The following is an 11,441-nucleotide window of genomic DNA, read 5'->3' on the forward strand; positions in this document are numbered from 1 at the left end:
CGAGAAAATCCTGCTCTTCATTTTTTTACCCAAACTGCTGGTGTGCAGGAAGCTGCATCCGCATTTTGGGGACTTGTCAAGACTTGCTGTGGAGTGACTGAACAGCTGGGTGCCAATTTACTGCACACTCCCTACTCTGCACCCGGTCTCTGCATGAGCCCTTTGACAGGAGCGTAAGCACAAGAAAAGAATTGAGCGTGGGGAAAGCTTGTCCATAATTACCACCTTCTGCTCTTCTTCTCCTCTTTGCTGGTTTTATCAAACAGCTTCCAGGAAGCTTAAATGAGAACTGGAGCAGATGCTGAAGCAGTGGGATTTCTGGACGTCTCAGATTTTAATTACCTCCTTTGCAAAACAAACTTTGCAATTATCCTGGAAGTTATAATCCAGAAGTTGGATGAACTGAACATTTTTTACAATGCATGTGCAACAGAGACACTCTCCGGTACTCGAGGCAAAGAAGGTGTAATGGTTGTTTTTGTTTATAAAGAGAAATAGAGATGTTGAGTTTGGCTTGTGAAGTTACATAGCTCTAGGTTTCTGATGTTTTCGATGACATTAGACTTGTGTGAAACTGGTACAGCTGCAGGTCCGATCAGACACGCAGGTTTCTTGCCTTTCGTAAGCATTGCAATGAAGAGTTTTATTGCTAGAACATTGCTAGAACGCGCTTCACAGTAAAACCTGGTAAGTGTTACGGATCTTGACTGGAAAGTCAAACTGGCAAGTCTAATTTCAGCCTGTGACTTAATTATCTACGAAATATGAACAATCAGCAGGAATGGAAATCATAATGAAACAGTAAATGAAATAGTTTGTATTTTAATCGACTACTGTTATTCTAAGATTCTAACCAAATAATTATCTTGACAATGTTTATATTAATTGTATCTAAAAAAAATAACCTGCAGTGCAGTGTTGTAGTATATGGAATTCTCTACCGTGTCCCGTATAGCAGAAGACTCATTACCAGTCCAAGTGAATGAGAAAGCTAAAGGAGAAACTTAATGGTCTTGTGATTCAGTAGGACAGTAAGCCGAATTTCAGCCTACTTTGGAATTCAATAAAGACTTTTTAGGAAAAGTATAATATAACATTGTATCAATGGGAAAATTCTTACCGTCATCAAAGTCAAGTGGGCTTTTGTGTTTTTTTTAAATATTCAAATTAACGTTCAGTTCAGACAGCTACTTCTGTAGTTGGCATAAACTGGAATTTCTGTAGCATTTGGAATTTAGTATGAATGATTAAAAACATTCTCCTTTTTTCTTTTAGGAACAGCAAAGTTTGAACAAAGAGCTTCAACTAGAAAGTTAAAAACACTTGGAAACACTGAGCCGCATAGTAACCAAACATGAAATATAAACTAGAGCAAGGAGCTTATCAGATGACAAAAGAAAATAAATGATTGTTAGTCTTTGGAATTTCTGCTTATAAATAGAGGATTTCTAGGCAGTTGAACAACAAAATAGAGTGTGTTTTGAGGCAGAGAGGAAAGACAGCTGCAGACACGAAACACCCGATTTGTTTTATTTAATGGTCAAATAAGAAAAAAAGAATGGGCTTTTGACTCTTAAGGAATCTTTGTTTGAAATTACTGCAACCAACCCATCCTGTTTGACAACATAACTTGAAATGGCATTCTGAGAAAAGTTCTGATTGAGTGACTTCTGGCACATGTAATAAAATTTTAAGCCTGTGTTTCAATACTGTCTGCTTCTGTTGTGCAGTCTGTTTTCTACTCTTCAAAATTACACTGAAAAATGTGCCTATTAGGAATTTGCTATACTGTTACTGAATTCTCTGTGTGTGTGTATAAATATATGAATATACATATATTCAGGTAGTAAAAGATGAGATAATGCATCATAAAAGATAACTGTGGATCATACCAGAAAACAAGAAAGTAAGGATTGTGAAAACATTGAACATAAAAGTTTTGAGGAGACATATTCATAGATACTACAGTCAGAACAGAATGTGATGATTTAAACAATTTGGCCCAGCCTTACATAGCAGAATACATAAACCCAGTGAAATGGATCAAGTCTTACATACTCTTCTTGTAAGCACTCACACACATTTAGTTTGAAGTACAGTAATACTTCTTTTGCAGTCACTGGGATTAACTCCCATTTTCTTAATTAAAAAAGATTGTGTTTGTAAGACAGGTATTTTGAAGACCACACATTATTTCTTGTTATATGTAATACTTTATTTTAAATCTTTTCTCACAATAACTTTTTTCAACAGTAAAAGACAGAAAGAAACATTTCTTATTATGATTCCAAAATGTGTATTATTTGAAAATCAAGGAAAGGAAAAGAAGAACTTGTTGTATATTTAAAGCCTTTACTTCTGACATTTTCGGATGCAGCCAAAGGAGTCACTTCTATAGTTTCATCTTGATAATATATTGCTCAGTTTCTTGGGAGAAGTTTGGAAACAGGCTTTAATCTCTGCTGAATACTTTGATAATTAAGGAAAGTTTTAATAATGGCAAGGAATACTTCCTGAATAAACAGGCAGTGTTAATTAATTTCAAGGATGCCTTGACACTTTGAAATGTAATGTCATCAGCCTGCATCAGATACTAAAGCCTGACCTGGTTGGTGCTTGGATGGGGGGAATTCTTAAAGATGTAACATTCTGTATAAAGGGACTCAGCGGCTGCATGCACTTGGTGTTTTACATGAGTTTAGGGTTAATATTAAAAGTCTAAGAAGATACCACTTTTCAAGTGAATCACTAAAATAAAATACTTTGCTAAGAACTTAAGATAGTGGAGTGGGAGCAGGGAAATCATAGTTTTGTGGCTGAAAAATTTCAACCAACTCATCACTTCTAGAGGGTAGGTCAACCACAAATAATTTATGTGTGATTTAGGGGCTTTGGTTTCAGGGTCCATGTTACATTTCAAATAACATACTAATAGTTTGTCTACCTGTTCACCTTAGCTACAACTGAAAAGTCTATTCTTAATGTCCTGTGCTTAATCATTCTGTGTTTTTGCTGAATACAGGCCCCGTTTTGCACCAGATAAACTTTTACTACATCGGTGAACTTTAATTAGGAATATGCATGTTATTGAACAGGCACATGCAGTTATATAACACTCCTCAGGCAAGATGATATATTTCAATTTTTTCTTGACTTCCATGAAATAAAATCAGATACTTTTGAGTAAAGACCATTTTATAGATATGATGGCTGTTAGATGGGTGTAATGATTTTATGAATGTGAATTTACAAGGTCCTGAATTATGCATGCCTATGAAATGCAAAGTCTACACTACGCAAAACACGGTTTGTGTTTTGTTGTACATAATCTTTATTCATTATGTTTTCAGGATGGAACATGAGGCTACCCAGCTAGAAAAGCAGCACGTGCATAGTGTGTATGAAAATACAGCTGCCTACTTTAATGATCTGCAGAGCAAAGCATGGCCTCGTGTTCGAAACTTTCTGCTGGAGCAAAAGCCTGGCAGTCTCGTTGCTGATATAGGTAAGTTATTCTATGAGGTAGCATGAAATATTGTTTATAAGCTTTATTAGTTTATATATTAGTCATATATATCCTTCAGAGCAACTCTGAAGTCTTTAAAACTCATTTAAATTTGTTTTAAAGATGTTTTATAAGTGTTTTAAAACCCATATTAGATGCCATATACCACCTTATTTTATTTCTTTGACAGTGTATCAAGTAGCCAGTAAATACATTTTTTGCATTGTTTTTTTTGAGCTAAGCCTTAATCTACCAGTTTCCCCACAGTGGTCTGTGATCCCCCTGGAGGCCTTTTTAAAAAATGGTGGTAATAGCTCAGTTACTTCATATTTCAGTCTCTTGGTTTAAGTACTGCTGGTCTGCAATTTATTGCTTTTCATTTGTTCTAAAACTCCTCCTGTCTAGGCTTTATCTTAAGAGAAAGCTTCTGATGTGATTGCTATTAAAAAAAAAATAAATTATGATCTGAGAATCTCCCTGTGATCCTGAATAGGGACACCAAACCCTCATTTTCCTGCTGTGGCATTGTCTTCCCTGCGTGTTCAATTTATACCTTGATTTTCTCTTGCACTTACAGAGTTTTCAGGGTTTTTCAGGTCTTGGTTCCTTTGTTTGTGTTGTGACTTCAATCCTATGCAGCACATCATTGCAAACCAGATGCTCCTTTGCATCATTGGATTTTCCTCATTGTTTAGACTAATAAAATACTTTTACACAGCAAGATGTAATAAATGTACACAATAAATTATCCATCTGCCTTATCCTATAAGAGGCAAGCATTATTTGAAGATACTGTAGGCCATAATCAAAGATAATACATAGTTACCTTGCTGCCTCTGAGCAGTACCCCAAAAATACTTGATTACTGTTATTTTTAATATGTATCTTCTTTCAAATGTCTGTGCCATTTTCACTAATAATCTCAGGAAACATCCTGTGGCATACACTCATCCAACAGTCATCTTAACAATATTTCTCAGCCAAAATTTTTTTTTCACCTCAATAGAAGTTATTTGAAGCTTAGCTGAAGTTCTTTGAGGCTTTTATCAGCAGGTATCGCAGTGGTTGCTGAAAGCTTAAGATCACCCTGTTACAATTTCAGCTGAAATAATTTAGATGCATGTGATACACCCAGAGAGAAGGCAGATGCTTACTTGCCAATAAGGATATTTCCCATCAAGGCATACAAGTTATCATCTCATTTTATGAGGTTTAATAAGATCTACAGGAATCTGACTATTGTGTTTATTTTTGGTATGTATTGTGGGAGGAAAGTTGCCTACTGGACCTAAAATTTTCAAAATGGGGTAATTGATAATTTCATTTTCTATATAATACTGCCTTTTATTAAAATATCTTTTTGTATAATTGCCTTCTTGTTCATTCATCAAAATAAATTACAATAGCATGGCCATTGTTAACAGCTTCATGAAGGAATCCACCCTCCTGATGACTCATTTAAAAGTGAATCTCCTCCTAAAAATCTTTTAGGGTACTGGGAACTTTGTCACTATTTAACTTCATTCCAGAGAGGACCATATACTTCCAAAAACTCACTGTGATTAAAAAGCACTTCACCAAAAGCCATGTATTAAACAACTGAATCTTCTAAATTAATGCATGTTTGACAAATGTGCTCCTTCTGCAAACACAGTAACCAGTAATACTTTATACTAATTTTAAAACTTACGCTTTCTAAGATGCAGAGCTTCATGTTTTATTGCATATATTCCTTGAACTGCCTCAACAATATTAATCTTTTCCATTTCTCTCAAGTGTTACTTCAAAGAATAGTGCTTGCTTTTTGCTTTAAACATGTGCTCTTTTTTCACCGCTGAAGTGTTGTGCTGTTCTCCAGCAGTTCCTGTGCTGTCTCTCTAGATAATGGTGCACATTAACATCAATGAAAGCAGCAGCACTGCAAGAAGCAGTGGTGTTTCTAAAGATAGCTCCAGGCCTTTAAATCGAATTACTAATACTGTGATGGTTCTCTTTGCCAAGCTGCTACCCTATTGCTTGGCTGTCAACTTTCAGAAATTATTCTTCACTACTGACCCATAACTGCAGTGAATGTTTCCTAATCTAATTTTGAAAAGTGCCTGTTATGCATATGACATTGAAGAACACTCTGAAAGATTTCAATTTAGTGCAGCACAGACCTTGAGAAGACATACTTTTAGGTGAAACACATTCTGGAACTGTTCATTTGTTTTACATGTGTTATAATGCATAGGCACAAAAGCAGGAAGGGGACATGCCTGCGACATGGCAGGAATTTTTATGATTCATGGTTATTTTCAAGTCTGTACCTGAGATTAAAATTTTCCTCTCGAACCTGTGTCAGTGACAGCTGTGGTTTAGGACTTGGAGAGAAATGGGATGCATTGGAGAGGTACTCTGCAGGGTTTAGCAAAGACTGGGGAAGGACTTGGAAGAGAGATCTACTGCAGGCAACTAAAAAGACAAAACACACTGGCTTCAGGAAATCCCCTGAACAGAAAGTAGTTGGAAGCTGGAAGGGTATTGAGGAAAAAAGGTCAATAATGCTTACCCTGTTCTTACTCTTTCCTGGGTGCCCATTTACGTTCCTTGTTGGAAACTGGATACCGGGCTATATAAAGGCTTGGTGTGAGGCAGCATAGTTGGATTTTTGCTCTAAGACATACAACACTGCCTGCAGAGGACCACTCCTTCCTCCTCCCACCTGCACTTACCCTTATTCCCCCAAAAAATACACATAACCTGCTATTACACAGGGCTGTGTAATAAGTATTTTTGCTGGTGGTGTTGCTACTGTTACACTCCTAACGGTGTGAGCATATACTTTCAAAGAGTCCAAATGAACTCTGCAACAGTTAGGCTAGTAGGAGCAAGCCCTCATTTTGTTTTTCAGGAAATCTTAGAATTAGGAAAGCCCTCCCGTTATTTTCAATGCTTTGGGAGGGATAGCGAATGTCTGGAACATATGACTTCTGATGTAGTATTCTTTTCTTTAGGTTGTGGAACTGGAAAGTATCTCAGTGTCAACAGTCAAGTGTATAATCTTGGCTGTGATTACTGCGAACCATTGGTAGAGATTGCAAGGAAGAAAGATGATGAAGTCCTGGTATGTGACAACCTTAACCTTCCCTTTAGGGACCAGTGCTTCAATGCAGTCATTTCCATTGGAGGTAAGAACATACACACATTCTGGCCCACAGCAAATGAGAATTTTTGGGGATCCTTTTCTTTCCACGTGTCTGTATTTCAGTTAAATTCATTTTGAACCGATTCCCTTAGAATCACAGCAGGCATTACTGAAATGAATGTAGTAAACATGAAAAAAGAAATCAGTTCCATTGCACAGAGGCACTGTTGGCCAGGGAAGTATGTGGATCGTTTGTTTGATAAATAGCCGTAAAAGACCATATAAGTGTGGCCTTGGTCACCCTGTGGAGAACAGAATTCCTTCTAGCATGCATTTTAAACAAGTGAAAACTAATGTAAACATGGCTGCTTGCAGTTAAACAGATTAGGTGGTCAAGATAAACTCTTGGTTCCTCCTTAGGATCTATTTTGACCAGCAAATGCATTGAAATGAAAACTTCCTTTCTCTATAGCAGAACTTGAAACTCATGTTGACTATTAGGTGTTATGAATTCAAATTTCCCTTAGAATAGTAATGAAATAAGAACTTAGAGCCATACAAGTGCCTGTTGTCTAAAATGAGTGAAGCATCTCAGCATCTTAACTCCTCTGACCTCTCTTTTTGAAACTATTACTCGTGATTTGAGAAGTATAAACTGGAAAAAGGTAGATGAGGGATTCTTAGAGCACCCAGTTGCAGTGTACATTTTTAGCTCTACCTTTGCTTGAGCTTCTTTCAGGCTGTTTCATTGTATCAACAAAAATATAAAACGTGATAATTATTATTGGCAGAAGTCATCAGATGACTTGAAATATTATAGAAATGTGTTTTAAAATGTAGTTTTCACATATGCAGGTTGAAAGAAAGGGTGACTAATAGGCAAGCAGTATCTATATTACTTTGCTTTTGTATTGACGAGTTAATGAGTGAGCCCTATCCAGTTTTCAGGTCTTGTAGCATAATTTCAGTGCTGTCAGATCAGCTGACCTGTAAGGGTAGTGTACCTATCTAATGTTTATACCAAATACAGACCTGACAAGATGAGAAGTTCACATGGTATTTCTCCACATTTAACAATAATGGATTTTAATGCCTCTTAAATAGAGGCATGGTATTCCCGTGTCCACCTGATTCTAAATAAAGGGGTTTTCATCCCATTCCAGAGAACACCAAGTATTTATGTACATAGTCAAATACTTTTCTAGGCTTTGCTGGTATAATCCTGTTTATAGGATTTATATTTTTGCAGAACCACCAGAGTGATTATATAATGTTAAACATGAAGAATATTTAACCCATTTAATGAATTGCTTAGATAGAGCTTGCACAGATTCTGTTGGTTGGTTGCACTTCTTTTTGGTGAACTAAGCTCACATGCTTATGTTGTCTCTTTCAGTTTTGATATTATTTTGCAGGAGGTTCTGTGGTGATATGTGGCCTAGCTCCAGTATGAGAAACATCAGTTCCTTTCTCCCCATCTTGTTCAAGAAATTGAAATAGTATTTTGTAATTTTTTTTGCAAAGTTTGAAAAAATATTGAGGAGAGTCAGGAGTACCTGGAAACAAACACTAACCGTAATAGACTGGGGAACTCTTCTCAGAGCTTGCTATCTTGTGTTCTCAGCTGCTTGTGAGGGCCTAGTTAATATCAACCGCCAAGAGTGCTTTTCTTGGCTTGCATAAAAAAAGCTACGTTTTTTCCCCTTGGTAATTTAATCATTGTTTTGAATAAAGGCAGGGCTAGTTGGACACATTTTTCATAACTACAGTGTTGAAGTAACACTGTTTCTACAAGTAGAATTGGCTACTGTCAAGCAGCACACACAAAAATAATCTAATTTTTTGAAAGGTATGGAGATTTCCTCAGCTAAGAACATAGACTATTATTATATGTTGTTATATGGGTAGATTGAATATTTTGCATGTAGAAGTGGCTGGCTCAAAGTCCACTTGAGACTTATGGAATCAGTCCTCTTTATGTCATTGATTAAATCACATTTAGTACTGATGACCTATAGAACAACATGACCAACATGGCCAGTCTCAGTGCAAGTTAATGTTTCTGAGAGCTTAGTGAGAAAATAGCTGTCTTAGCTATTCTCTGGCTATTAAAATTGGTTCCTTCAGGTGAACGGGAAGGTAGAAACAATGTAGAAGTATTGAAATGTAGCTTCATTTCACACTGCAGTGAAATCTGAAAATGTGGAAATTATCCTGTGAAGAAAATTCAAATATAGTGATCAATAGTTTTATTTTGAATTTGACTTTTTAATTATCAATAGCATAACATAATGTAACAAAAAGTCATCATTTTCAGACATGCAAACTAGACTGAGACACTTCTCTTTTTTTCCCCTCCAAAACAATCTGTAAAGGCAATGCCTTTCTACAAAATTAAAGCAGTGGAAAATGTTTCTGTCTAAAGTTTCTCACTAGATCTTTTGAAGGTGCACTAATATAAAACTACACAGTATCTTTTTTTCTGATATGACATTTTTCTGTACTTATTAGATGGTGAAAAGATTTTCTGTTTTCAGGAAGTCTGAAAAGTGTCCCAAAAAACTAAAGTCAAACTTAATATTACCTAACTCACCTAAAGGCCAGGCATTTTAAGTGAAAGCTAGTCATGCTGTGGTCTTTTATGGTTGATGTTGAGAAAAAGAAACCTCCAGCTTATATGCCTGACTTTTCTTGAATCCCTATTTTGAGATGAGATTATTTTCCTTCTTAGGAATTTCCCTATTTTTATCCGTTGAACATAAATGTAAAAGACAGCATTCTGGGGTATATTGCACTGTGGTACCAATAAATTCCACACTGTAGCTGACTTGCAGTGAGTGATATTTGGGATATGGCGACTAAAATGAGTAAACATATAGACCAGGTTGAAAGACAAGTATGCTATGTCCTTAGTAATGTTCAATACGTAACACCTTTCCTTTCTCACAGTGATCCATCATTTCTCAACTAAACAAAGAAGAATCAAAGCAATAAAGGAAATGGCAAGGGTATTGATACCTGGGGGCCAGATGATGATTTATGTTTGGGCTATGGAACAAAAGAATCGTCGCTTTGAGAAACAAGATGTATTTGTTCCTTGGAACAAGGCCTTGTGCTCACGGCATTTTTCAGAATCGAATCAACCTGGAGATAAGGGTGAGTTTGTGCGTGCTGTAAAAAGCCAAGACATGCACCCTACACAGCTAGTCATCTCTGACTGCAGCTACCAAACCAATCTGCAGCCAGAAACTGATTCAAAACACTCCCAGAATACGGACCATTGCTTGTCCAGAGCCTGCTGCATGAAAATTTCTGAAGAAGAAAACAGATTTTACAGTGCTCTAGGAAGATCTTTCCGCTCATGGTTTTTCTCCAGATCCCTTGATGAATCAGCCCTGAGAAAACAGACTGATAAAGTGAAGCCTCTGAAGAATGAAGGAGAATGGGCAAACAGTACTGTACCCCTTCAGCATCCGCGACACTGCAGTTTGGATTTAGGTCACCGTGGGACACTGTTAAAAGAACAAAGTTTAGATGATGATGATGTGTTCGTGGAAAGCCTGCCTCTCAAAAAAGCACACTGGTCACCAGCCACAGATGCACTGAAGAATTTAAGTTTAAATGGAGGACACCAAAGTGTAGCTCAGAGCAAGAGTGAAGAAGCCTCATTTATAAATGGCCCAGTGGAAGACAGGGACTGCAGCTGTGGTTGTAATAAAGATGGTGCTGGTAAGTCTGATGCCGGCAAGTTTTTCCAAAGAACTTCAACAACTGACTCCACTGACTCTGCTTTGGATTCAGCAGTGTCTGTTGGGGACCAGACTGGTGCCACGTTGGATACAAAAGCTTTCATGCGTTATTACCATGTTTTTCGGGAAGGGGAGCTGTGCTCTCTGGTAGAAGAAAACGTGCCTGAGCTTCAGATACTTTCTTCCTGCTATGACCATGGAAACTGGTGCATTATTGCAGAGAAAAGAGGAACATAGCTGTAAAGAGAACAAAGCAGAACCCAGTGACTGAGGATTTTAAGCTGCTCTTTGTATACCTGTGATTGTGCAGTGTGACACAGAATTTGAATCTCATGTAGTTGTGTTCCATTCATTTCTGAGTTATTATCTCTCTACCTGTTTAACTGTCTAATGCAAGGTCTGTATATAGGAATGTAAGCAGTAAACAATATTTATGTTTTGTTAAACTTTCATGAAGTTAAAACTGGAGAGTTTTGTATTGCTTTTAGCAAATGGTTGTTTTTAAATATACTTTTCTATTGAGAAATAAAACCTTTTTATAAGACAAGGATCAGGGCATCTTTTATGAGAAATACCCTCTCAGTAGGAAGTCTAAGCTTTGTTCTTCAAATGCTGAACATGTGTCACATGACTCTCTGTTCACAAAGTCCTATAAATAGGGACATAGGCACCTATAAAAACATACTTGACTCTATATTGCTAGAGTGCACACTGCAGAACTGGGAGCAAGCATGGTCCCAGTGCTACTTCATTTGGGTTAGAGTTGTTAATGGGCAAAAACTGTATACAAAACAAGCTCTACATATTCTGATGTTTTATGTGTGTATTTGGGAGCAAATGACAGAACAAATTTTGAACTTTTGTTTTAAAAAGAATTTAATTTGTTTCTCAGGTGCAGGTTAAGTTTTATGTGTTAGTTTTCAGAACTACTTTATTTCCTTTGCTGCAGTTTTTCATTGGTTATGTGTATATAGAAGTCAGAGGGATTCATGAGAGTATCAGTATTATGTAAAGGTCACAAAATACCAAGTATTTGAGATACATATATCTCTGTAATAAG

The 11,441-nt window shown here is 36.8% G+C and overlaps 1 protein-coding gene across 2 annotated transcripts in view; it reads left to right on the forward strand.

Annotated features, from left to right (window-relative positions):
* Positions 1 to 10,931, forward strand: part of TRMT9B (tRNA methyltransferase 9B (putative)) — a 117,284-nt gene extending 106,353 nt beyond the window's left edge. For both annotated transcript variants that reach the window (XM_080385857.1, XM_080385856.1), the window contains 3 exons: positions 3,351 to 3,505; positions 6,502 to 6,675; positions 9,582 to 10,931. In XM_080385857.1, coding sequence (XP_080241983.1) covers positions 3,351 to 3,505; positions 6,502 to 6,675; positions 9,582 to 10,618 — 1,366 coding nt within the window. In that variant the 3' untranslated portion in view covers positions 10,619 to 10,931. The remainder of the gene's footprint in view (positions 1 to 3,350; positions 3,506 to 6,501; positions 6,676 to 9,581) is intronic.
* Positions 10,932 to 11,441: the final 510 nt, after the last annotated feature.

This window comes from Falco punctatus, assembly GCF_963210335.1.
Source record: "Falco punctatus genome assembly, chromosome: 1".
Classification (NCBI taxonomy): Eukaryota; Metazoa; Chordata; class Aves; order Falconiformes; family Falconidae; genus Falco; species Falco punctatus.